The 25,540-nt window shown below is 61.7% G+C and overlaps 1 protein-coding gene across 2 annotated transcripts; it reads left to right on the top strand.

The window, feature by feature from the left end:
* Positions 1-4: 4 nt before the first annotated feature.
* Positions 5-24,035, top strand: ALS2CL (ALS2 C-terminal like). Of its 2 annotated transcripts, none has more exons than XR_009260966.1 (25): positions 5-1,135; positions 1,793-1,985; positions 2,292-2,357; positions 2,835-3,000; positions 3,514-3,645; positions 4,205-4,324; positions 5,520-5,578; positions 5,716-5,782; positions 6,211-6,407; positions 7,444-7,509; positions 7,931-8,029; positions 8,132-8,293; positions 9,029-9,140; positions 10,219-10,296; positions 11,151-11,281; positions 12,493-12,666; positions 12,839-12,935; positions 13,139-13,296; positions 13,816-13,884; positions 14,737-14,910; positions 16,116-16,166; positions 16,598-16,659; positions 16,768-16,917; positions 17,228-17,324; positions 17,727-24,035. XR_009260966.1 is itself a non-coding variant. In XM_058727198.1 (25 exons), the coding sequence occupies exons 1-25, from the start codon at positions 1,033-1,035 to the stop codon at positions 17,805-17,807; spliced, it is 2,856 nt and encodes a 951-aa protein (XP_058583181.1). In that variant the 5' UTR covers positions 12-1,032; the 3' UTR covers positions 17,808-24,035. The 2 variants fall into 2 exon arrangements, 1 of the variants encoding a protein (XP_058583181.1); XM_058727198.1 differs by having other exon boundaries at positions 12-1,135; positions 16,116-16,158.
* Positions 24,036-25,540: the final 1,505 nt, after the last annotated feature.

Below are 25,540 nucleotides of genomic sequence, written 5' to 3' on the forward strand. Positions count from 1 at the left end.
CAGGCTAAGAGACCCTGAGATGTGTGGTCTGGTCCTTCGGGCAGATGAAGTTTGCTCGGTGAGGGCACCCGGCTCTGGTGGGAGAGCGCTGTGTCTGTTTGGAGGCTGCGGCCTGGCTGTGGGGGTGGGTTGGAGCCCAGGCCCCTTGCTGACCCTCCCTCTCGTCAGAGAGCCACATTCTCAGGGGATCCCTGCCTGCTTGGTGGGTCCGTCACTCCATGGTGGGGAGTCCAAAGGCTCAAGCCCACCTGCCCGCCCCCACAACCCCTACCTCTTTCCTCTGGGCACAGCAGGGTCAGCCAGGTTGAGGGGCACGGAGGGTCTGGCTCTCACCCCTGCTGACCTCACTCTCCCACTGCTGGGCCCCGTCTCCTCTCCAGCTGTCACCACATCCATCTCCCCAAGTCTGATGTTGGGTCCTACCACGCTCCCTTGCCCTGAGATCCTCCATGACTCCTCCGCTGGCCACGTTGGCCACTCTTGGTGGGCCACGCGTGGAGCCTGGGCCCTCATGCCCGTGATCCTTTGCTCTCACTGTGCCCATGATCCTTGGCTCTCACTGTGCCCATCTGCCTGGCCTGAGCCATGGCCTTGAGAAAAAAGCTGGGCTCCTCTGACAGTGTGTCCTTGTTTCCAGAGACTCTGTGGAGGGGGAGCTAGGTCAGAGCACCGCTAGATATTACTCTGAACCTCGGGAGCCATGGTGGATGTTTGAGCAGGGGAATGAGCAGGCCAGAACTGGGCTTGAGGAGCACCTGCCTTTTTGGCTAAAAAGAGGTGTTTCCCTAGGCAGTTCTGAGCCCTGGCTGCCTCTCCATCAGGTCCCCTCTGCTGGGCCCAGGTGCAGAGCAGGGCAGGGGTCAGTGGCTGGTCCAGGCATTCCCCTCTGAGGCGGCCCCGGGCTCACCGCTCCGTTCTGTTGTGGGCAGTCCTGGGCACGTGGGCTGAGAGCGTGGCACTGACCGTGCTCTCGCTGGTGCCCTCTCTCTGGTCTGTGCCCCATTCGCAGGCCCCGAGTCCAGCATTCTGGCCATGTGCAGCCCTGAGGAGGAGGCCCTGCTGCGGCTGGAGGAGGTCTTCTCCTCCACCCTCGCCCGCATCAACAGCCTCGTCCTCCAGCCCCTGCTCACGGCTGGTGAGTCTCAGCTCTGCAGTGGGAGGGCGGGGGACGCAGGAACCATCCTGGGGCCCCGGGACCTAGCTCGTTAGACTGTCCGAGGCACGCACAGCCTGCTCAGCCTCAGACGGGAGTGGGGACACTCGGGACTGGGGCTCTGCCCCTGGTCGCCGGCTGCTCCCTTCTCAAAGGGACCCCAAGGGGCCAGGCCACGGCTCCCTAGCCCAGACTCAGCTGTACATAGAGTCAAAGTCCCACCTCTTCCAGGGCACAGGCCTGATGCTCTGCCTGGATTCTCAGCCTGCTCTCACCCAGGGCACGGCTGGAAAGCAGGATGCTGAGTTTTTACTTCCAGTTTGGGTCTCACTTGTGAAGTGACCTTGGTCAGGTGCCTTCCACTGAGGGGCTCTGTCCACTCATCTGTGAGGGGGAGGGGACCATAGGACCTTACGGACCCCGCATCCCAGACCCCAGGAAGTCCAGAGACTCGGGGGAGTTAGTGTACGTGCCGTCCCTGCTTAGTGGGGGGCAAACGTCAGCTTCGCATCCAGAGCCAAAGACCCCTAGGAGGATGCAGAACTCTGGCCGAGGCTCCTGGGCTGGGGGGGCCCCTCCCCTCGAGGCGGAGAGGCCCCGCCCCCTCACCGCGTGGTTGCCCCGCCCCCCCTCCTCCAGAGCCCTCCAACCCCCAGGGCAGAGAGTGCCTGCGGCTCTTGCAGCAGCTACACCGGAGCTCCCAGCAGCTCTGGGAGGTGACGGAGGAGAGCCTGCGCTCGCTGAGGAGGAGGCTGTGCCACCAGGACTCCGTCGGGCTGGAATCCCTGCTGTTGTTGTGCGGCGCCGACCGCGTTCTACGGGTCCACGTAGAGTACGGCGGCGAGGAAGGCGGGGGATCGTCCTGGGCCTAGGGCTCCCCGGGTCAGGTTTAGGCAAAGGTTTGGGTTCGGTCTGGGGTGGGTCAGCCTCAGGGCCTGGGGCCTTAGCCTGGCACAATCACAGACACCCCAGACCTGAGCCTTGGGGCCTCCCAGGGAGGAAAGACTGAGTTAGAATTATCTGGTTGGGCCAGGGCTGCGGGCACTCGGTGAGTGGGGTCCGAGGACCCCGGAAGGGCAGGGGTTTGGGTCTGAGGCCGTGGGCTGGGCCTGCAGGGTGTCTCCTGTGCTGTCTGTAGGTACATTGAAGCCTACACTAGCTGCGTGGTGGTGCAGGCCTTTCAGAAGGCAGCGAAGAAGAGGAGGTGAGCACAGGGTGCTGCGGGGATGGGGGGGGTGGGGGCTCTGAGTCGGTGGGGGTGTCCGGGAGGGAAGGCTGGGGAAGTCCCATGGCCACAGCGGCCCGTGTCACAGCCCATGACTCATCCTGAACACTCCTGGTTCTAACAATTCCACGCTGATCCACACCGGAAGTGGGGGGGGGGGAGTCTATGGAGGCTGTGAGCCAAATCCAGATATCCACCAGCCAAGGCCTACCCTGGGAAGGGGAAGGAGGGGCCGTCCTGTTCAGGGTGGATGGTTGTCCTCGATGATCCCTTCACCCCCAGATATTGCCGTTGAATCTCCAATCGGGCGACCGTGGTCCTGTGCTATGAGAGCGGTTTGGGGTCTCCGACTGCTCCTGAGATCTGGGGGCATTAGCTGGGTTTGGGCGGGGGATGGTGGCAGGGACGGACCGTAGGAGGGGGATGAAGGCGACGTGTGGCCCTTCCTCCACTCAGCGAGTACTGGCGGGGCCAGCGGAAGGCGCTGCGGCAGCTCCTGTCGGGCGTGAGCTCAGAGGCCTCCGTGGGCACAACGCTGGTCCAGGCGCTCCGCCAGCCGCTCGCCCATCACGTGCAGCAGTACGTGCTCCTCCTGCTGAGCCTCGGGGACACCGTTGGGGAGGTAGGTAGCAGGGAGGTCGGGCGACCAGGTGCTGCTCGATAAGCCTGTCACTTGTAGGGACGCCGGGGGAGGAGAGGAAGGGTCCTGGCTCAGGGGACCCATCTGACTCAGGAACCCTGGCTTGAGAAAGACACAGCCATGCTTTGGGGGACGTGGCCCTGTTCTGGGGGGTTCGCAGGGACATGGCCTTGCCCTGGCATGTCTGAGGTACATGGCCCCCGGGAAGCAGATGGAGAATCATGTACTGGGTGTGAGGACACCTGGCCCAGGTCCAGCTTTGGGGGGGTGGGGGTGTCACCCAGTGGTCCTCTGGAAGCACCTTCATGCTGGCCTCTCCCTCAAGGAAGAGCTGGCAGGGAGAAAAGGACAAACTTTGGCTTAGATCCAGACCTTCTGACCAGCTGGGGCCAGGCCAGGGCCGGGGCAACCACCACAGGGTGGCGGAAGGTTCTGACAGGCCCCCCCCACCCCCACCCCCGTCCCCCACTCACCAGCTGCTCTGTGTCCCTGCAGCGTCACCCCACTCGGGAGCTGGTGGTGCACGCGGCCACCCTCTTTGGGAACCTAGAGTGCTTCATGAGGCAGGCGCTGGACCAGGCCACCGCCACGCAGGCCCTCTGGCACACCCTGAGCAGCCGGCTGAGAGTGAGTTTGAGGCCTCAGGGTGGGTCAAGAAAGGGGACTCTTATCAGGCAGGGGCCAGGCGGCTGTGAGGTCCCTCTGTCTAGCCGTCCTCAGGCACTTGCTGAGTGCCTCCTGGGCCAGGCCGTGAGCCGGCTCTGGGGAAAAGCAGTCAGAACTGACTCTGTCCTGAGATGCCACCCGGCGATCACGTCCTCATGTCACCACCCACTGTGGCACGCACTGCCCCTACCGGGGTCGGTGGGGGAGCCCCCTGTGCCCTGAGAGGGTGTGGCAGGCCTGGGACCCAGTGTAGAGAATTAGGGGAACAGAGAAAGGGGACAAGAATCGCCAGCGAGAGGCAGGGACCGCAGAGCCCTGGTGAGTGTTGTGGGGGGCTCGGCGGGGGCAGTGGCTCGAGGTGGGACGGGCCTCAAAGCGAAGCTCTGAGACAAGTTTGCTGCCCCCACCCCCTCCAGACCTTGGAGCCCCACTGTCGTCACAGAGCTGGGGGCCTCCGGGAGATGGTTAGAGTGGGGGACAGGGGCGCCTGAGCCCTGTGCCTCCCCGCCCTCCTCCCCAGGACGTGCTCTGCACCCCTGCTCGCAGACTCCTGCAAGACAGCCAGCACATACCGGTGACGGTCACCCCGCTACGGGCGGAGCGCGTGCTGCTCTTCGATGATGCCCTGGTCTTGCTGCAGGTTGGGGTGGGGCTGACCAGAGGTCCTGGGGCCGCAGCGGGGGTCAGGGGCCTGGCTGAGAAAGGAGTGGGGAGCGAGAACTTGGGGAGGTGATGGGGGCCGAGAGGCAGTCATTGCTGGGGGTGGGGGGCGGCAGGCCCCGCCATCCCTGGAGCAGGGTGAGCTATCGGGCAAGGCCGCGCGAAGTGCGTCCCAGTCCCGGCTGCCATCGCTGCTAACCATCTGTACCTCAGTTTCCTCATCTGGAAAGCGGGACACTTGTGAGTGAGTTGGTCTTCAGCAGGTGCCGGACAACTCTTAGTTCTTTCTCTTCCTTACTTAGGAGGGGAGCCCCAGATGGGCGGTCAGGGGTGGCCCTTGGTGACTGAGGAGGGCTGGGTGGATCCAGGCACACATGAGGCTTCTAGAAAAAAGTACTGTGTAGAACCAGGGCCTGGGCTCTGGACGTTGCAGAAGTCAGGGGGGAGCCAGGGCTGGGGTTTGGGATTGTTTCCTGGCCTGTAGTATCCCCCACCCTTGAAGTCATATAGTCCTTGTGATAGCCATAACGCTGTCTTCTCTGTCCCCTCAGAATGCCAGGCTGGGGCTCCCCTGCAGACTGGGACGCTGAGGCTTAGGGGGAGGGGGGGCTGCTACTTGCCCTGTCTAAACCTGTATCTCCTGAAATCTGGTTCACTTTGAGCTCCTCTCCACTCCGTGCCCCAGGTACACCGATGAGATACTTCAATGCTCTGTGCCCTTTCCTACCTCTGGACCTTTGCATGTCCTGTACCAGGCCCACTCTTGTCCCTGCCTGTGTCTGGCACACTCCTCCTGCCCTTCGGGCCCGGGCCTGGTGCCTCCTCCCCCTGAGGCGGTGAGGCAGTGACCTAGGTCAGGCGGGAGGTTGCTGCATGCAATCTTGTAGAGGAAGGGGCGTTGGTCAACTCTCTGAGCAGGGATGGCGTTCCAGATAGAAGGAGCAGCACAGGGTCACGGATGGAGCCAGAGGCGGGGGAGGGGCTGCTCCAGGGTTCCCAGCCAGGCCCTTGGATGGGAAGGGAGATGGGGAGCAGGCTGGGCGAGCTGGACTGAGTAGCCTGGGGACGCCCGGCCGCATGGCAGCAGGTTGGTGCCTGGAGCACGACTGGCCCAGAGCAGGAGGGGAGCGTCTGGTCTGGGCCCTGGGTGACACCAGTGCCCCATCTCCTTCCAGGGCCACAGCGTCCACACCTTTGATCTGAAGCTGGTGTGGGTGGATCCTGGGCAGGACGGGTGAGCGGCCCCCTCCAATCACACCCCAGGCCTTCTCTCCCTCCACCCACCTGACACCGCCCGCACCCCAGGGCTTGGGCCTCCCAGAACACCCTCCGAACGGAGCTGGGGCCTACTCGTCACCTCCATCTGTCTAGGTGCACGTTTGATCTCCTCACACCTGAGGAAGAGCTCTCCTTTTGCTCCAAGGACCCCCAGGGCCGGGTGAGTGTGGGTGAGTTGTGAATCGGGGCGGGGTGGGGCCGGAGGAGTGAGGGAAGGCAGCAGGAGGGCAGGGGGAGGGCACAGGTGTACCCCCCGGAGGCTCTGGGACCATGGCCGCAGCGAGTTGGTGGTCAGCCCGGGTCGGGCCTCAGAGCGCCGTGGAGAACAGGGTACTTGGCCCTGTGAAGCCAGGATTGGGGCCTTTGCGGGTGCCTGCTCCGTGGCTCTGTCTGGCTCCCCTGGCAGGCACCGAAACTGCACACGAGGTCTGATGCAGGGCCTAGGGAGCAGCATGGAGCCGTTAGTTGGCTTTTCCCCCAGAGGACAGAACAGAGGGGGAGGGGCGTGGTGGGGGTACTATCTGGAGCTTCCTAGAGGGGCTGCCTCCACAGCAGTGACCTATCCTGTGTTTCCCCTGTCCCCACCAGATGGTCTGGCAGTGGAAGGTGACTCAGGCTGTGTGCCAGGCCCTGCGTGGGAAGAAGGACTTCCCCATGCTGGGGGCGGGCCTGGAGCCCTCCGAGCCCCCCACCTGCCGCTGCCTGGCATACACCTTCCGCGCCGAGGGTCGGCTCTGCCAGGCCACCTACGAGGGCGAGTGGTGCCGGGGCAGGCCCCATGGCAAGTGAGTGACCGGAGCTCTGGGCCGAGCGAGGCAGGGGTCGTTGTGGGAGTCTGAGGACAGATGGGACCCACATGGACCTAATCACCCGAGGGCACGAACCAAAGGCTGTTACTCCGAATTAGTTGGTCAAGCCTGTTTGTCCCCCGGTCTCTCTTAAGCTCTATTGGACAGGACCTGGCCCATAGTAGGTCTGTGCCATGTAGAGTCTTGGTGAGGGTGATGACACCAGAAGGCGTGGGACAGTCTTCAGGCGGCTGGCCTGCAGGGCTGCAGTGACTGTTCTCGGGAAGCGGGGGGAGAATAATGCTCATATTCACGTAGCACCGTCTGGTGGGGGAAATGGTTTGCAGATACCTGGCCTCCCCCAGCCCTTACAAGACCCTTCTGGGCGAGTGTCATCACCCGTTCTGGAGGCCCAGAGGCTGGCATGACCTGCCCAAGGCCTCAGGTCAGGTTATAGGGTGAGTCTGGCTTCAGTCACAGGGAGGTGGGCTTTTCAAGACCCTGTGGCCCCACCCTATGCTTCAGCTGGAAAAGCCAGGGCCCCGAAAGCAGAAGGGACTTGCCAAGGTTATGCTCATAAGCACGTTAGTTTCTGATACCTTGCCTGCTTCCAGAAAGGACTTGAGGAAGCAAATGAACAAAAAAAAAAAACAGAAAAAACAATGCCGTGTCAGAAGAGGGGAGGAGGATGCTAGAAGCCACTGGCTAGCGTTTGACTTAAGCTTGAAGTTTAGCTCTGAGCTTCCTGTTGGTCAAGGGAAAAAGGGAACCTGGATGTTTCCAGAGCTTTCCCTGTGGGGTGTGGTGAGTGTGCCTGAGGCTGCTGGGCTAGTTGTGCCAGGAGTCGAGAAGGACTGAGAGCCCCCTGCGGGTCATGGAGCTCAGAGAGAAGGGCTGGGTGGGGGCAGAGAATCCAGTCTGGGGGGAGCTAGGGCTCTGAGAGTGTCTGTGGTGGAGGTCAGCTGGGGGCTGTGTGCGTGTTGAAGGACGGGTCGGGTGGGCCTGATGTGTGTGCCCTTCCACTGTCTTCCAGGGGCACCCTGAAGTGGCCAGATGGCCGGAATCACGTGGGGAATTTTTGCCAGGGCCTGGAGCACGGGTAAGGCTGGGGCTGATGCGGGAGAATGTGGCCGGCGGGGGAGTGGTTTTCAGCCTGGCCCCATCCTAAATCCCCGAACCTCAAGCAGGAACTTAAGGCCATTTGGTCCAGCTCCCCTTATTACACTTTGGGAAACCAAAGCCCCGAGGAAGGGTGGGTCATGGAAGGAGTGGTCAGGACCGGAAGGTGCTCCCAGGATGCACAGGGGGCCGGGACAGGGGGAGGCGTCCTCAGAGTGGCCCTTGGGAAGAAAAGACGGCTGAGCACCTGGGCGATTCTCCTCATTGTCTGAGAAGGCCCCTTGGAGGTGGGGACGCTTCTGGTGGCAGGGAGGGGTGTCACGGGGTGTCCTGGTCAAGGTGGTAGCCTGGTGCTGACCGCCTCCCCCCCGCCCCCCTTCCCCACGCACCCACACTGACAGCTTCGGCATCCGCCTGGTGCCTCAGGCCTCCGAGGACAAGTTTGACTGTTACAAGTGCCACTGGTGGGAAGGCAGCATGTGTGGCTACGGCATCTGTGAGTAAGTGACCCTCGGCGCCATGGCAAGGGGGGCTCTTGGGGCGGGCACGTCCCCTGGGCCGAGCTCCGGGAGGCAGGGCCAGCTGTTGGTGACCCTCTGCAGGTACAGCACTGACGAGGTGTACAAAGGCTACTTCCAGGCGGGCCTGCGGCACGGATTCGGGGTCCTTGAGAGCCCCCCACAGGCCCCACAGCCCTGCAAGTACACGGGCCACTGGGAGAGGGGCCAGAAGAGCGGCTACGGCATCGAGGAGGATGGTGACAGGTGAGCGTTCCACGGCCGCCCCCCGCAGGGTCAGGGGGCTCAGGAGACCCCCACACACCAGACTGAGCAGGGCGTGGGTCCTGTGGTCAGTGCGTCCCGTCCGCTTGCCCCCTCAGAGTCTCTCTGAAGTCACTCACTTCCTTTCCGTGGCCTTGGTTGTCGCCGAGGCTCAGGATGAGGGAGCCCTGACCTCTTTGATCAAGGAGCCTCCCAGACTGGCCCCTCCTCGCGCTGTCCAGGAGGGCTTTCTGACCCCCCAGTCTAGTCCCGTGTAGGGATCACAGCCCGTCCAGGCTCTCTGGGCTGTGAGAGGAAGTCCGGGGTCCTTGGCCTTGTATTTGAGGCTTGCCTGTCTCTCTGACCTCACCCCTACCGTGCTGCCTGCGTGCCCCCCTAGACCAGCCTTCTAGACCACTGAATGTCCCCTTGTACCTGTCGTACCTGTTGGAGGCTCCTACCTCCACGGCTCTGCATTCCATCATCCTTCGTGCCACCTCGCCCCAGGAAGCCTGCCAGGATACTCCCCCCCGCCCCGCCCCGCAGGCAGGCTCCCTCCCTCCCCCATTTTCTGTTTCTCTTGGAGGTCCTGACCTCACTTGCCCCATGTCTGAGTTGAGTAGATTCAGGCGATATCACTGCTCCTTATCCGCTCACCACCCTCACCCCCTGACCCCAGCCCTGCCGGCTTAAAAGTGCCCAGGAATGACTCTGATCCAACTCTGGCTCCTCCCCCAGGGGTGAGCGCTATATTGGCATGTGGCAGGCTGACCAGCGCCATGGCCCAGGGGTCATGGTCACCCAGGCGGGTGTCTGCTACCAGGGAACCTTCCAGGCGGACAAGATGGTGGTGAGTGGGGGTGACCCGCATGTATCCTGAGCCACCCTTTCCCTGCACTGGGGCTGAACCCCCGGCTCTGAGGGTCCGGATGCTAAGCAGAGGCTGGGCGGTGCTGGACGGGGCGGAAGCTGGGTTCCTAGGTGCTAGAGGGAGACAGAACCTACCAGCCACCTACCCTGGCCTTGGCCGAGTCCCTGCCCCTCCCGTCTCGGTTTCCCCGTCAGCACCTCAGGTTGACTGCTTACCGTAAGCACAGCGGAATCAGCAAGAATGAGGTGCATGGTGAGGACGATGCAGCAGTCTGTGCAACTGACATTGATAGACTCTTAACTGGACACCCAGCTCTGGGTCCAGCCTCCCAGCACGATCTCGTGGGATCCTCCCCGTGGTCCCGCGGAGCATGTCATCGTCCCCAGTGTACGACTGACAGATGTGAGGCTCAGGGAAGTCAGAGAACCTGCCTAGTGTCACCAGGTCTCCTGAGCCTGGGCACACCAGCCCTCGCCTCCTGCCTCACTCACACCCTGCCAGGTGCTCTGCCCCACGTCTGGCCTGGTGACTGTTACTGTTATTATGGCTTGTGCATTTGTTTATGTGGGAAGGATCGAAGGGGGACAATAAGATAAGAATGGACACAAAATAGATTCAGACAGGACACAAATTGGATCCTGTTTGGCTCTGAGCTTCCTGGCGGCCAATGCCACAAAGAAGCCTGGTTGGTTCCACTGTGCCCCCTGGGTCAGTGATAGGGAAGTGGGGATGGGTGAGGAGAAGCCCAGGACTTCTTGAGCTGTGGGTGGGGAAGGGAGGTCACCCAGGAGGCCTCCTGAGAGAGGCCACTGGAAAGGAGGAGCCAGGTCCCAGGGAGTCATTCAGGATAACCCAGGGATGAGGTCCATGGAACGGCTGCTCAGGGCTTAGCAGGCCAAGGGCTGGCATCCCACCTAGGCACGGTCCTGGGAGGTGTGACAGGGCTCAGGACCTGGGTTGATGCCTGCCTCCTCTCCTCCTGCTGGCCCCTCCCTAGGCCCCATCTCCTGGCCCTTCCTAACTGACTGCTTTGACTCTCTCCGGCTTCCTTCCCTAGGGCCCAGGGATCCTCCTCTCTGAAGACGACTCCTTGTATGAGGGCACCTTCACCAGGGACCTGACCCTTGTGGGGAAGGTGAGGGCCATTGAGACCTATCCCCTCATGGCCAAGCCTTGGCTGGAGCCTGTAATCTCCCCACTTGGACCCAGGGCTGAGGGTGTGGGCGGTGGGTGAAGGTAGGGAGGTGCCCCTCCCATGTCCACTGCGTCCAGAAGCTGGGCACTGCCATGGAAGTGGACTTTGAACCCTGGTCAGAGTCAAGAGGGGACAGGTGGGTTTGAATTGGTGCACAGGGTGCTGGTGGCCTGGCCGTGTCTCCCTACAGGCCCCTCGTTGGGAATCCACCCCCTCCACCAGCACTGGTGCCTTGGAGTTAGTGTCCTTCAGAATGTTCCTGCCTGGGCTGACCCAGCAGAAGGCAGTTGGGTCCCTGCTTGGGCCTTTGGGAATGTGGGGCTGTTTCAGTCTCCTGGTGACTGGAGGGCACTAAGTCATCTAATGGGTGGGCCCCGAGTGCTATGAATGGGACACTCATGAGGCAGGGACTGTCCCTCCCAGGGCCAGCAGGCCCTCAGGCCTTGTCTAGGCCTCTTCCTAGTTCTGGACTTACCTCCTCCCCCCATCCCCCGCCACCAAGTCCCACAGTAGTGGCTCTCCTGCTGTGACCTGAGAGTCCCTTTCTCTCTCCCTGCCAGTCTCCCACCTGAGGTGACCCTTTGGGCCGTTGGCACAGCTCTAGGTCAGGGGCTTCTAAGGTGAGGGGATTAGGAGCCCTTCAGGGTGGGGCAGAGTGAGCGGATGGTGGGAAGGCCACCCACCAGGTGCTAGCCTCTGTGACCCAGGATGGACAAGCAGGAGGCCTGTCATGATTGGATGGGAAGGCAGCTGGACGGACAGACAGGCGTCCTTGTCTCCTTCCCTGGTTGCAGGGCAAGGTCACCTTCCCCAATGGCTTCACCCTGGAGGGCTCTTTTGGCAGCGGGCCAGGAGGAGGGCTGCATACCCAGGGCGTGCTGGACACGGCTGCCCTCCCGCCAGAACCGAGTGGCACCCGTAAGAGGTAAGAGCCTGGCCGCCCGGCCCGTGCATTCTGGAGCCTGACTGGGGTGTGTCTGTGTGTGTCTGTTTCCACCCCAAGGGCTCAGGTCTCGTCAGAGGGCCTTTTCTGTATGTTCTCTTCGTTCTTTATTCAGTTCTGAGGGCCCAGGTCACACAGCCCTCAAGTCAGAGACTCTTGGAATCAAGGGCTATGGCCTAACTTCGTACACCACAAAACTGGAGAAAAGTATTAGGCACAGGCTTTGCTTCCGCCCTGCTTTTTTTCTGGGAAGGGTACGAGACAGTTTGTAACATAACACACATAGACAAGAATGAAATGGAAAATAAAAGTGCGAGTTGGACTTCAAGGAAAGAAACATACAGATAGGCGTCACAGTGGTTATGGCTGAGCATGAACCTGGCTCTGAGTTCCCTGGTAGCCAAGGTGAAGAAGGAAACTTGCTAAGTGGACTTCATGTCACTCTCATGGGGTATTTGAGAAGAGGATAGACTTCTTCCCATGGAGACAGAGTTCTTCCTTGGAGAACTGTAGTTCATTCAAGTGGCAACTCTTGCTGTGTCTGTCAAGGTACGGATCGCAGACAGCATTTCAGGTGTGGGGGCGGGGGGGGAGGGAGGGGGAGAAGGGTTGATTACTAGACCCTTCCTCTTTGCTTGCTTCTTCTCCCTGACAGCAGGACCTGGGAGTAGACAGCAAACCCCAGAGGCCTGACCAAGCCTGGGTGGGGTGCAGGTGTAGGAAAATCGGTGAGCGTGATGTGGGAGTGCAGCGCTCCGCTGGGCACATGCAGCCAGACCCCCCGGGCCCGTTGGCCGAGATAAGACCAAGCTCAGGAAGGAACCAGGTGGGGTGGGAGGGAGAGCGGGGTCTCAAGGCAGGGGGATCCTGGACTCTGGGCCCGTTAGCTCTTAGGGCCAGACCTTGCTGTCTGGACTTGGCCTCCAGCTCTTCAGATCTTTCTGTCTCCTTTCCAGGGCCCTGTGTGTCCCTTTCTCTCTTCTCCACCGGGGAGCAGATTCTTTCTGTCCCTCTCTCTGCCTCTCCTTTCTTTTCCTGGAGCCTTGGAGGTCAGCCCTCCCGGTCCGCCCCCCTGTTCCTGGGCTCCGACTCTAGGCCAGGTGGGACATCCCCCTCTCCCCGAGGGCCCGGACGGGGTCCTGCCCACCGCAGCTCCAATCCCTGCCTCCCACCCTCCGCCACCTCCATCACAGGCAGCTAGGTGTGGGCGCCTTCCCCGCGGAGAGCCGCTGGCAGGGCGTCTACGGCCCCTTCCGGGACTTCGTTAGCGCCGGCTGCCCTGGGGACTTGCAGGAGGCCCTGCTGGGCTTCCACGTGCAGAACTCGAGGGAGCTTCGCAAGTCCCAGGAGTACCTGTGCTGCGAGAGGTGAGGCGCGGGCGTGTGCGTGAGTGCAGGCACGCGTGCGCCCAGCGGGGCATCCGGAGGGCCGGGGTTGGGGGTCTGTGGGACTCCCGTGTGGGCTGGGGAGGAAGGCTTCCTGGAGGGGGCAGGCCAGGACCCAGGTGTGGGTGAGAGATGTGTGTGCGCGGTGCCCCAGGACCCAGCCCGAGGAACGCGCGGGCAGAATGGAAGACGTCCTGGACGAGCTGCTGCAGCACCGGGAGCCCAGAGCCCTGCGGCAGTGCCTCAGGAAGGTGAGGGCCCTCGGGCAGGGGGGCCTGCGGGGAAGGGGACCTCCTCACTGCCCCTGGTGCTGGCCTGAGGGGCCAGCCCGGGGGCCCTTTCTGCTCAGAGGGCCTCAGTGTTCTCATCTGTGAAATGGGAGCAGTCTTGGGAGTCTTGTCGGGGCTCCAGCCCCCCGCCCCGGTCACCTCTTTGTTGCCTTTGCACCTGCCAGGCTCTGAGCAACTCGCTGCACCCCCTGGGAAAGCTGCTCCGGAGGCTGATGCTGACCTTCCAGGCCACGTATGCCGGCATCGGGGCCAATAAGCACCTGCAGGCGCTGGCCCAGGAGGAGGTGAAGCAGCATGCCCAGGAGCTCTGGGCCGCCTACAGGTGAGCTCGGTGGCCTGTTGGGGACAGCCACAGCCCTGTAGAGGTAGAGCTCTGCTCTTCCCGGATGTCAGGTGCTCTGCCTAGCCCCCTGGGCAGGAACGGTGCCTCTGGATTGAGAAAGAACCGGAGGCCGAGCGAAGGGGTTAGAAGGCAGGGAGATTATAGCACGGACTTCCTGGAGCCAGAGTCGGAGCCTCGACGGGCCCTGAGCTGACCCCTGACCCCAGGGGAGCTCCAGCCCCCTGCAGGCTGAGCCTGACTCTGGACTCAGACCCCATCTAACGTCACAGATGGGGGCCCTAAATGCTGTAGTTCCTTCTCTTGTGGGGTTCCAGCGCTGTCAGGCTGACGCCCTGTACTCCCAGCTTCCTAACCGCAGAGGCTTGGGAGCCGGGGCTCTGGGCCTCACGCTCCACGGCTCTGGTGGCGGGGGTGGATGCAGAGCCCGCTGCCCTGTCCTTTGGGGACTCGGGTTCCGTGGGAGGTGGCAGCCCAGCTCTCCCTCTCGTTGGTTTGCAGGGGTCTGCTGCAGGTGGCCTTACAGCGCAAGGGCCAGGCTCCAGAGGAAGACGAAGATACAGAGACAAGGTGATTGCTCCCCTGGGGCTAGGTCCAGGGAAGCCTCTGGAGCCTCCTTCGGAGGATAGGGGGAGGGGGGGCTTCTGGGGAAATCTTGGGGCTCATGCTATCGACCACGCATTGTTCATTGACCACGAAGATCAGAATGACCCACGACCTCTGCTCCTTGAGCGACCCGGGAGGAGGCCCCGCCACAATGCATCAAATGCATCTTTGTTCGGGACGTGCCATCCCAGGCTCATCTCTCGGGTGTGCAGGGGGTGAGCAGCTGCCCCGGGCACCCTCCTCCCTGCACACAGATGGGGAGACAGGCCTGGCAGGGGCTGAGCCCGAGGTCGTGCAGAATGGGAGTTGCATCATTAAGCCTGTCTCCCTAGTCCCCCAAGACCGCACCTTCCCGTTCCTGCCTTTAGGTTTCAGGCCGAGAGATCCCACTGCAGGATGCGTGGGAAACGGAGCTAGACGTTGGGTAGAACTTCCCCTCTGGAGTCCTAGGAAGCCTAGAAAACCAGGCGGCAGAACTGAACTAGCCTGGAATGACGGCTGAGTGCTTTGCTGCAAGTCCCTTGTCTGTCCAGGGCCCGGGTTTTGCTTTCAGTCAAATGGGGATCAAATCCCACCCCACTTGCCATTTTGGTTGTGAGTCAAATGAGAGAATCAGGAGGCCCCAGATTTCAACAGAATGAGGGAATGACCAAGAACAGACTTAGGAAGGGCTTTCTAGAGAATGGAGGGGGCGGGGACACTTTGTTGGGGGACAAGGGGCTCTGTGGGCTTTTTGAGGGGCAGCCCAGGTAGCGGTCCCTACCCCCTAGGCTCCCACCCTGCTGGCCCCAACCTGTCCTGGCCACTTTCACTCAGGGACGTGCAGGTGCATGGATTGGTGCTGCCCCTTATACTGCCCAGCTTCTACTCGGAGCTCTTCACGCTCTACCTGCTTCTCCATGAGACAGAGGACGGCCTCTACAGCCAGGGCATTGCCCACCTGAGCCTCTTCCCCGACACCAAGCTGCTTGAGTTCCTGGACGTGCAGAAGTAAGCCTTCCCTCCTTGCCATGTTTGCCAGGGCCCCCATGTACACAGGATACGAAATGCAGTTCACATTGTCTTTAGCAAAAAAGGGGGTGGTGCTAATTGGCTTGGGTGCCCATGAAGTTCTAGGATTATGCTGGTGTGGCGGGTTTCAGGTGTGGCTGGATCTAGCTGGTTAACCTCATGGTGAAGGGAAACACCGTCTCTTTTGATGTATCTCTGGCTCCCATTTATGGTGAAACACAGGGTACCAGCCATTCAAGGTTTATACTCTACCGGCTCCGTCCCCGCACTGTGCCCCAGGGAGCTGGTGTCCCCTTCCCAGCTCCAGCCGGGAGCTGTCCCTCGCTGGCTTGGCCGGCGTCTGGAGCCTGCCCCTAAATGCTGGCTGTGGCCCACAGTGGCCAGCCTGCCTCAATATCTGCCACTGGGGCTGGGGCAGGTGTCCTGCTGCCAGCAGTTGGACTGAGAGTGGGGGGAAGGGAGATCCTCAAGGGGAAACTGAGGACTGTTCTGGGAGCAGGTCCCTTCTACCCTCAGTGCCCCTTCTCATCCGTCGATACTATGAGTGACCGCCTGCCCAATGGGGGGCATGGGACCTCTCCTTCCACACCTGGTCTCCCTTGTCACACCGCGATGGTGTTTCCCACCCACCCCCTCCAAAACCCTGTTTCCCCTTTCATCGTGAATGTCTCCTGCATCTGACTAGTCACCAGCCCAGACACCTGGTTGCCAACCGCTTCCCAAGCTTCCCTCCTCCCCAACTCTTGCTGCTGCCTCTGTGCTGCTTCCTCCATGCTGGCCTCCCTGCTCCATTGTTTCCCCAAGTCCCTGCCTGGTGCTGCACTGAATGGCACCCACATCCCTCCCTGTTCACCAGCCTGCACTGGCTCACCGGGCCTCCGGAACAGTCTCTTCTGCTGTCATTCTCTGTCTGGCCCAACCCCTGGGACTTCGCTCATAGGGGCCCTTGGCCCACAGCGCTGCCCCTCACCCCTATCCAAGTTTTGGGGGGGCCGTCTTCTCCAGGGATCTGTCCCAGCCTCCCTTGCCTTGGGCTCCATGCGGGTGCTCCAGGGTGCCATTGCGGACCCCTTTCCTGCGCTCAGTCCTGCTAGAGGACATGGTATATGGGGGGTTGCCCTCTGACTGCAGACCCTGCCCCCTCTTCCTGGCAGAGGCTCCGTGTCATACTTGTTTAATTTCAGGCACCTGTGGCCCCTCAAGGACCTCACGCTGACAACCAATCAGGTGAGAAGGTGGGTCCATTAGCTGCCCCAGGTAGGGGGGAGGCCTGAACCCTGAGCTGGGCCCCCCACGGTTTGCTCAGGCCTCTTGGTGTTGCAACAAGCCCTTGGGTCCGGGGGCCACCGAGATAGGTACCCGTCGGGACCCAGTGACTATCGGCTATTGGAATCATTATCTTCTCTATCCATTTTGGTCCCCCCAGCCTCCTGGAGACCATTTATCCCACTTCACAGTTGAGTAGACTGAGGCTCATGGTGGAGCTGTGACTTACCCTGGGTCACTCGAGCTTCTGGGCGGGGCTGTGCTGGAGCCAGTGATGGGGAAAGGTGGGCGGCCAGAGCTCCGGCCCCGGGAGGGCCAGAGGGACGGAGCTGGGGGGCGGACCGCGGCCTCATCCAACCTGCGCTCCCTGCCCCCCCCCCCCCCCCCCCTCACCATGCAGAGACTCTCCCTGGTCAGGGACAAGTGCTTCCTGTCAGCCACTGAGTGTCTGCAGAAGATCATGTGAGTCTGCGCCCTGGGGAGGGTGGGGGACCAGAGGCGGGAGTGTTGGGGCCCCTGCTGGGGACTGAACCTGGGGGCCTCGATCTGGAGCCCGCTACCCTGCCGCAGCACCACGGTGGACCCCCGCGAGAAGCTGGAGGTGCTGGAGAGGACATACGGGGAAATTGAGGCCACCGTGTCGCGGGTGCTGGGCCAGGAGCACAAGCTGCCCATGGACGACCTGCTGCCGCTGCTCATCTACGTGGTGTCACGTGCCCGGTGAGGCCCGGCCGGGCCGGGAGCTGGCGGGGGGGGGGGGCTGCAGGACGATCCCTTCCCACCCTGCCGGGCCCCCAGCCAGGACACAGGCCGAAGCCTTCAACATCAGGGTTTCTGAGCACAGCTTTTCTTGGTACAAAGCGGGAGGCGGAGGCCCAGAGAGGCCCGCCTCGGGTCCCGGGTGGGGAGCAGAGCGGGGACCACCTCCCAGGTGTCCAGCCACCCAGGCTGGGGCTCCTTCCCCAGCCGCGCGGTGCCTGCCCCTGATGGGCCCCTTCTCCCTCTCACTGTGGGGGTGGATGTCCTCCAGAATCCAGCACCTGGGAGCCGAGATCCACCTGATCCGTGACACGATGGACCCCATCCACACGGGAGGCCTGTATGACTTCTTACTCACGGCCCTGGAGGTGAGGGACAGAGGTGGTGGACTGGGGCCAAAATACCCTGGTCGGTGGGACAGACCCGGGCGCATGGTGGGGATGAACCCAAATTCACCGCTTGTGTGTGCTTCTGCGGGGCGGGCCTCACCGAGCCTCCGGGCCTGCCCTTGTTGGGGTGGGGGTGGGGGAGGCCCCGCAGTTCACCCCAGCCCCAGGGCCCCGGGACCCTGGGCATGTTCCAGGCTGCATCCCTGAGCGGACCGGGAGAGGGAGGCCCCACTTCCTTGCAGACTGTGGCTGGGGGCTGAGCTGGAGACGTGGTGCTCCCAGCCCGGGAGGCGGCTGTGCTCCCTGGTGTTGGGCCGTGTTTGTGTGGGGCTGGGGGCCTGCAGGCCAGCTCCCCGCTCACCCTCGCCTCTTTCCCGCCAGTCCTGTTACGAGCACATCCAGAAGGAAGATATGAGGCTGCACCGCTTTCCCGGCCGCGGGGACTCCAGACGGCCCTGGTAGCCCGGCCGCTCCCGGGCCGACCGCAGAGCTGAGAGGGGCCGCCATGGTCCGGCCTGGCCCTCGTCGCCCACAGAGCAGAGGACAGGAGGGGGCCCTGGAGGCGGTTCCCGGAGGCGAGGGGCAGTTAGTTTCTTCCAGGGAGACGCTGCTGCTGCCTGCAGGGCGAGGGTGACACACGTGGGCCCGGAGCCTGGGGCTCCCCCTCCCCCTCGCCCTGCCCCTAGGTCGGTGTCGGATGACCTCCCTGACCTGCAGCGGCTCACCGGCCTTTTTGCTGCCCGAGCCTGGCTCCCACACGGACCTCGCGGGGCCTCGACGTCGCCGTCTGTTTACCAGCAGACTAGATGGTCTGTGACGGGCCTTCCGCCCGTCTTGCTGGATCCCGGAGTCCTTCTGGAAGTTTGACTTTTTAGGCTGCCGGGCTGAGATTCTCACATCATCGCCGGTGGTGTTCCCTGTTTCCTGGTCAGAGGCTCCACGTTGCTAGTGAGGCCGCTTTTCACGAGGCCTTTTGTCCACGGGTGGCCTCCTAGGGTCCTGCCTCGTTCCTGACTCTGCCCCGGGAGTGAGCTGGTCTCTCTGGCCTGCGGGGCTGGACAAACCCCAGTCCACCCTGACCTGCTGGGTGGCCTCCGGCAAGGTCCTAAGAGCCACACGCCTGGAGCCCACGGGCCCGCGTGCAAGGGGACAGCAGTGGCATGGGTCCATCTGTGTTCTGTCCAGGCTCAAGACCCTGCAGGGGCAGGGGGAGGCCAGGGGGTCTCAGGGGCCTTGGGGAGGGGAGGACTTTGTTCCCACAATGGTTTCCGTGTGGGACCGAGAGACACCGGAGCTCAGTCTTGGGGCAGCCTCACCCCTGCCTGGCCTCAGTTTCTTCTCCCCACATCGAGGGGCTTCCACCTGGTGACCTGCGGGGGCTCCCCCTGCCCGGTCACAGGAGACGTGTGACAATAGGCGGGGTGACTGATCTGAAGAAGTCCAGGGGCGAAGCACGGGGAGAGGGTGGATTTATGCAGGGATGCAGCCCTGGAGGGAGAGCTGGGCCCGGCCGCCACAGCCGCCCTGCCACCGTGCCCTGGATCGTGAGCAACTCAGGTCACCGTCCTTGGCTCCAGGTGTGCTCTCTGTAAATGAGCACTGACCTCGAGGCCCGTGAGGGAGGCTCTCGGAAAGCCCAGCCACTCCTGTGCCCCAGGCGGAAGCCCCCCCAGGAGTCTCAGGGTGGGGGGCTGGTGGTGGCTGGGGGCACCCACAGACCCTGAGATGATGGAGGGCCGGAAGAGTGAGGATATCCGGATGCCCTGGGCCTTCGAGCTTACCCAGGACGGGGCCATTGCTACTTTAATCCTCTCAACCTCTCAAGGTGCCCAGCTCCTTCTTGTCCCTTGGCGAGTAGAACACGCTTGCCTCAAGGCGGCCCTGAGTGGCAGGACGCCTGCAGCCTCACCGCAGAGGCTGCCCCCGCAAGCTCCCCCCAGCCCCCCACACCACCCGGCCCCCGTCAGGATCCGGGAACTCTCACTGTAGCTCCGATTCACCAGGACCCCTCCACCCGCCCTGTGGCCGGGCCTTGCCCGGTACCAGCGGAGCTGGAGCCTCTGGACCGGGATGGGAGAGGCCGAGGGCGGCCGCGCTGTGGCAGCCAAAACCCGAGACCGTGAGGACATTGCCAGCCGAGGTCAGTGCTGCATTCACAGAAGAGACGCTTGGAACCGGGCAGCCGGCCTGCCCCGTGGGATCCTCGGGAGGCTAATGGAGACGGGTCACCTGCGGGGACCCCAGCGAGGACCTCTCCCAGCTGCTGCGGGAGCCCCTTTGGCTGCAGGGTCCTACGTCTCGGGAGGTCAGGTTGGCCACCAGGACCTCATGATCTCCTGCGCCGGAGAGCTGCGAGCCCAAGGGGCCCGTTCCTTGACACCTGCAGGCGGCTTTCTGACAGGCTGCACGGGGCCGCACCAGCCCTGTCCCCGGGGGCCTGGGTTTGGGGCTGAGAGAGAGACACCCGAGAGATTAAATGACCTCTCAGTGAGCAGACGTGTCGGAGTCACAGCCTGACCACCCCCTCCCTTCCACGGCAGCCCTGGGCCTACATGCGGCCTCCCGTGGAGCCCCTCAACTCCTGCTTCCTGCACCCGCATTTCCCTTCCGCCCCGCCTGCTCTCCAGCTCCCGCCCCTCGTCGTTCTGTGCCCCACACGCGCCCTCCTCCGGTCCCCTGGGTCCCAGGCTGCTCCGTCCTCATAGGCCCGGCTCACGTGAGGCCCTCATGTCCCAAGGAATGAGCCCCCCGGCCCCGCTCCAGGGCCCGCTCCCTGGCCCAGTCGTGTTACTGGTGCCTGACGGCGGGTGCCTGCTCCTCCGCCCGCCATCTCCAGGCGCAGCAACGCCCTCTGCCTCTTCCTGGGCCAGCAGCGATGGCGGTGAGCATGAGGGTGGAAACAGGTGGACTTGGGAAAGGTTGGACTGTGAAGGACCCCAGCCCCGGGCCGGGTCCGCATTCGTCTGTGAAAACAGAAGCCCTTCGGGTGTGACCAGCACAGGCAGGGACCCACGTGGAAAGGAGGGCTGGCCACGCTCAGGCCAGGAGCAGCCGGGAAATTGTTGCCAAACCCTCAGAGAAAGGGGGGAAAAGACAACGCCCTCTCTGTCCCAGCTCAGGTTCCTGTCCCCGGGGCACCACACCAGGCAGCAATGTGGCCAGTCCAGCAGGTTGTCTCCGGGTGCTAATCTGTCGCGGGTGTTGCGCTCCCACAGCAGGAAATGTCACGAGGCGGCCAGGTTACACCTGTTGACCAGTTGTGGCTGGTGATCGGTCAGGGCACAGAGGGGCCCCACGAAGCCCCCCGCCTCCCTCCCTCAGTCAGCGAGCCTCACCAGGGGCCTCTTGGATGCCAGCCCCATTCCCTGCATAGGCTACAGTCTGGGACGTGGCCAACAAGGCCCCAGGTGAGAAGGGCTAGCTGTCCTCCCAGAAAGGGACCAATGGCAGGGAGTAGAGGAAGCGGGAGAAGCCGAGTCCACAGCTACTGAGAATGGGAGCTGCCAGGCATCTAGAGGGATGCCAGTTCTGACTAGGCCTCTATTCTGATCACCCCCAAGGGTGCTGGGAGCCAGGGCGCAGCCCAGACAAACCCTTTGCCCACTGCAGCCTTGGACAAGGCTGGAGGGAGAGTGTGGGGGGCAGCCAGAGGGGCGCGGGGCTGCTGGAGAAGCCTTAGCAATGCTGAAGGGAGGCCAGCCCTCCCTGAGTGGGGACCTAAGTGAGCCTCGTGGCCTCAGCTGTCATCTCTCCCAGAGGGATGGCCGCCCACCATGGGACCAGTGAGGGGCAGGGACTGCCCTCCTGTGGCCACTGGGGAAGGGGTAAGTTCAGGGTTAGAGTCAAGGTCAGTGTTGGGGTTAGGGTTAAGGTCAGAAGCAAGGTCAGTGTCAGATTAGAATAAGGGTCAAGGTTGGAGTTCAAGTTAAGGTTAGAGTGAGAGGAAATGTCAGGTTCAGGTCAGTTCAGGGTCCTGGTCCAGGTCAGGACTTTACTGGTTGGCCTCGCCCAGGGTTGTGTGGACGTGAGCTCTGGCTTTGACTCTTGCTGTGGCCGGAACCAGGGGTGGGGGCCAAGCTGCCAAGGCCTTGGTGTCCCTGTGACTGTGGCCCAGTCCCTCCGCAGACTGGGTCTTGTTTGCTGTCTCTAAGAACCCTCACTGTGCAAGACCACTGTTCCGCCATCCGGGGAAGGAAGGGAAGAGTGGGCAAGAGGTGAGGCTGGGGGTCTGGCGCCGTGAAGGTGCCCGGGCAGCGACCCCTTCCAGATGTGGTGCTGGTGCCGCTAGAGAGAAGAGCTCAGTTTGCAGAATGGGGCTGGAGTCACTAAGTACAGTATTCATGACCCACCCGAGGCTGGGGGCTACGGCCCGGCCCCTGCAGCGTCCTGTTGCGGTTTTAAACAGAAACATTCATTGAGCGTGGCCGGGACTCCAAACCGGTGGAAGTAGGTAAGACCCGCTGGTCCCCTGTGTTGGGGAGCAGCCGGTGTCTGGGCTCTCTCCTCCGGCGCCAGGGGCAGGGGGTGGTAAGGAGGGTTTGAAGCCTCGTATCTATCCGAAATTCGCGTCTGAGGTTTGCCAAACAGGAGATCTCTCAGATGATTTGGCTCATCAGCAAATCAGAACCTGGGGGCAGAGAACAGGGAGAGGCTGTGGAGGGGAAGGGGGGGTCTAAGGGAGTATTCAGCTGCCCCCCTCACCCCCGGGCCAAGCAGTCCTGTGACGCTTGCTGGGCAGTGCAGGGGTGGGAGGGACACAGAGTTAGCCAGAGCGCTTGGAGTACCCTTGGGTGAAGGCTGCTGGTGGCTGGGGACAGATGAGTCCTGCCCTGGATTTTCCCTGGGGACAGTGACCCCTTCCCTTGCTCTGCTGGCTGGAAAGGACCTGCAGAGGCTGGTCTGCCCAGGGCAGCATCGAGGCTCTTCCTCTGTGTGTCCCGAGCTGGGGCGGCTGTGCCCAGGGCGGGGAGGGGCCTGGGTCTGTGTGTGGGGAAGGGCTAGCAGTCCTGCTCATCTTACCCAGTCCTCCAACTGTCACTTCCAGGCCTGCCTTTGGAGGCAAGCGCTCCCCTGCCACCCCCCACATCTGCAGTCCTCGGGAGACGAGTGGTGGGAGAAGAGAGAGCAGGGGACCAGCAATGCACGTGGGACCTCCCTGAGACCCAGGTCTCGGGGCCACTGCTTCATCCAAAGGGACCTTCTACACCCTGCTGGTCATACGGCCACACCAGGCTCAGTTTCAGGAACCAAAAGAACATAAGAGGTGCCAGGTGCAAACTGTCAGTTGGTGGGGGCGCCTGGGTGGCTCAGTCGCTTGAGCATCTGACTCTTGATACGAGCTCGGGTCGTGACCCCAGGGTCATAGGACCTGAGCCCTGCGTTGGGTCCGCACTGGGTGTGGAACCTGCTTAAGATTCTGTCTCCCTCCCTCTGCCCCTCTCTCCCCCACTCACACATGCTCTCTCTCTCAAAACCCAAAAAATCCCATCAGTTGGTTCCCGCTCTGTAAATGGTGCAGACAGGCTGTTTACCGGCAGCCTCTGGTCTGTCTCTGACACCAGTGTAGGACCCTCTTAATCACGAGTTCATGCATTTCATTCGGGTGTGGCCAAGGGTCAGTCCCAGGCCCCAGGCATCCTCAGGGATAAACGCGGGTGCCAGCCTCTGAGCTGAGACCAACCCTGTGCTTGCACACTGAACCTTGCCGTTGCCTCCGGGGAAGGGGGGCATCGGTGATTGGGCGGCTCTTGGTGTCCCGTCCTGCGTGGGGTCCTGCTCGCTGCAGGAGAAGGAGCCCAGGAGGCACTCACAGTCTTCGTGGTCAGGGCAGGAAGGGAGGGCTGCCTCCTGGCAGATGGCTCCGTGGAACTGGAACTCGAGGGATGAATTTGCCAGGCGGGGGGTTGGCATGCCTGGCAGAAGGAAAGGCAGGGACAGAGGCCGGGAAGTGGGGAAGGGCCCGGCTTTCCCAGAATGTGGAGAACTGGGAACCAAATCAACGAGAAGTCAGGCAAACCCAAGATGAGAAAGCCTTGCAAAACCCGTGGGGGGCTTTTCCCACATTTCCCGATTTTCACCCTCCTACGATGTTGTCCTCTGTCCCCATGATGGTTGTCAAACACCCACCAATTCTTTCTCCCTCTTCCCATCGAGATGCGGAGGCAAAAACCCCTGCCTTTAAACCTTGGCCTTTGACGATGCAGTGGGACAGAGGCCACCAGCCTTGTGAGGCTGGGATCCAGAAGCTCACGTGGCCTCTGCCGGTTCCCCTGGACATCTGTGCTGGGAGCATTTCACCACAGAGAGAGAAGTCTGCCACCCTGAGCGGCCATGTGGGGAGACCGTGTGGGGACAGCAGACAGAGAGAGAGGTGGATGCCCAGTGGAGCCAGCTCATCGGGGATCTGGTTGTTTGGGTCTCCCAGCCCAGACCCTGAGCACGTGAATGAGAACACTTCTGGGGTGACTGCAGCCTTGGCCGCCCTCTGACTGGAACATTAGGAGACCCCCCTACAAACAACAGCTGCCTGGCCCAGCCAGTGGGCCCCAGATTCATGAGCGAACCAAAGAGCGCTGGTGTTTCAAGCCACAGTTTGGGGGTGTCTTTTTAATGTGACAACAGATGAACGGAACAGTCCTTTTGCCATTATCCACTATTCATCATTTAATTAAAAACACTTTTATATGCTTCGTTTAAAAAAAAAAAAGTTTTTTCTCATTGCATGAGTAGCATCTGACTTTTAAAAAAATTTTTTTATTTTAGAGAATGTGAGCGAGGGAGAGGGGCAGAAGCAGAGAGAGAGAGAGAGAGAGAGAGAGAGAGAGAGAGAGAATCTTAAGCAGGCTCCAAGTTGGGCTTGGAGCCTGATGCAGGGCTCGATCCTATCACCCTGGGATCATGATCTGAGCCGAAATCAAGGGTCGAACGCTCAACCAACGGAGCCCTCCAGGAGCCTCCCTATATGCTTCTTTTTAAACACTGGAATTTATTAAGAAGGGAACCTTCATATCCCTACGTACATGGAAGCCGATCATCAATGAGGATAAAAGGGAGGCAATTGTATAGAGCAACGCAGGAAGCAGAACTGAGTGTTTAGCATCTAGGTTGGTACCGTTGCCTTTGCCCGGGGAGGGGGCGGTGTGTGCAGCTGGGGGTTTCCCAGCACTTACAGAACCAGTTTGCCGAGCCCCCTTACGAACTCCCCGCCGCCAGCTGAGATGCACCCCTTTGTCAGAGTTCTGGGTTCCTGCCCCTCTCCCAGGCTTCCAAGTTTGCATATTTTTAGCCTCTTTCCTTTCCTCCTCCAGCCCTAGGGAGAGGGGCGGCTTTCTGTAATTGTTGGAGAACTCTTGTTTTGCCTTTTCAGTGCTTCAGTTGCTGGGTGTGGTGGGCAGAATAATTGTCCCCTAAAGATATCCATGACCTAATCCCCAGGGCCTTGAATAAGTCGCCTTACATGGCACGAGGGACTCTGTAGACGTGATTACGTTAAGGACTTGCGATGGGGAGACTATCCTGGGTTATCTGGGTGGGCCCCATCTTCATCACAAGGGTCCTTAAAAGCGGCAGAGGGAAACAAGAAAATCAGAGGGAGATGTGACGAGGGGGAGTGGCCTGAGAGATAGGGGGCGGGACCGAAAACCTGTAGAGGCTACAAGAGGCAAAGAAATGGGTTCAGCCCTATAGAGCTTCCAGAAAGGAGCACAGCCCAATGACCTCTGTGTCAGATTTCTAACCTTCGGAACTGAAAGATGATGAATGTGTGTTGTTTTTAGCCACTAAACTTGCTATAGCAGCAATAGAAAACACACACCCTGGTTACCACTTCTATGCGAAATTCTCAGTTCGTGTAACAGGTGATCATCCTCCCTGGGACCTCTTGCAGGGTGTTCTTACCAGAGCTGGGAAGAAAATAATAAGGAAGCCCTCGGGGGCAAAGAGGCAGCCTAGTAGCTCTGCGCTGGAGGCCAAGACAGAAAGGATCTCCATGGCCCCGTTGACCTTCCCCTTGGTGCTGTGATGGACGAGGAGGGAGGTGACCCAGACATTGCGGGGCACCGGCATGCTTGAACTTGGCTTCATTGACGGGGTCAGGCAGACTCCTGGCCAGGAGAGCCCCAGCGGTGCTCCCCGGGGCCACAGAGCCTAGATATCCCTGGACACCGTAGAAGACAGTGACAGAGCCCTTACTGCAT

The sequence above is a fragment of the Neofelis nebulosa genome, chromosome 4 (assembly GCF_028018385.1).
Source record: "Neofelis nebulosa isolate mNeoNeb1 chromosome 4, mNeoNeb1.pri, whole genome shotgun sequence".
Classification (NCBI taxonomy): Eukaryota; Metazoa; Chordata; class Mammalia; order Carnivora; family Felidae; genus Neofelis; species Neofelis nebulosa.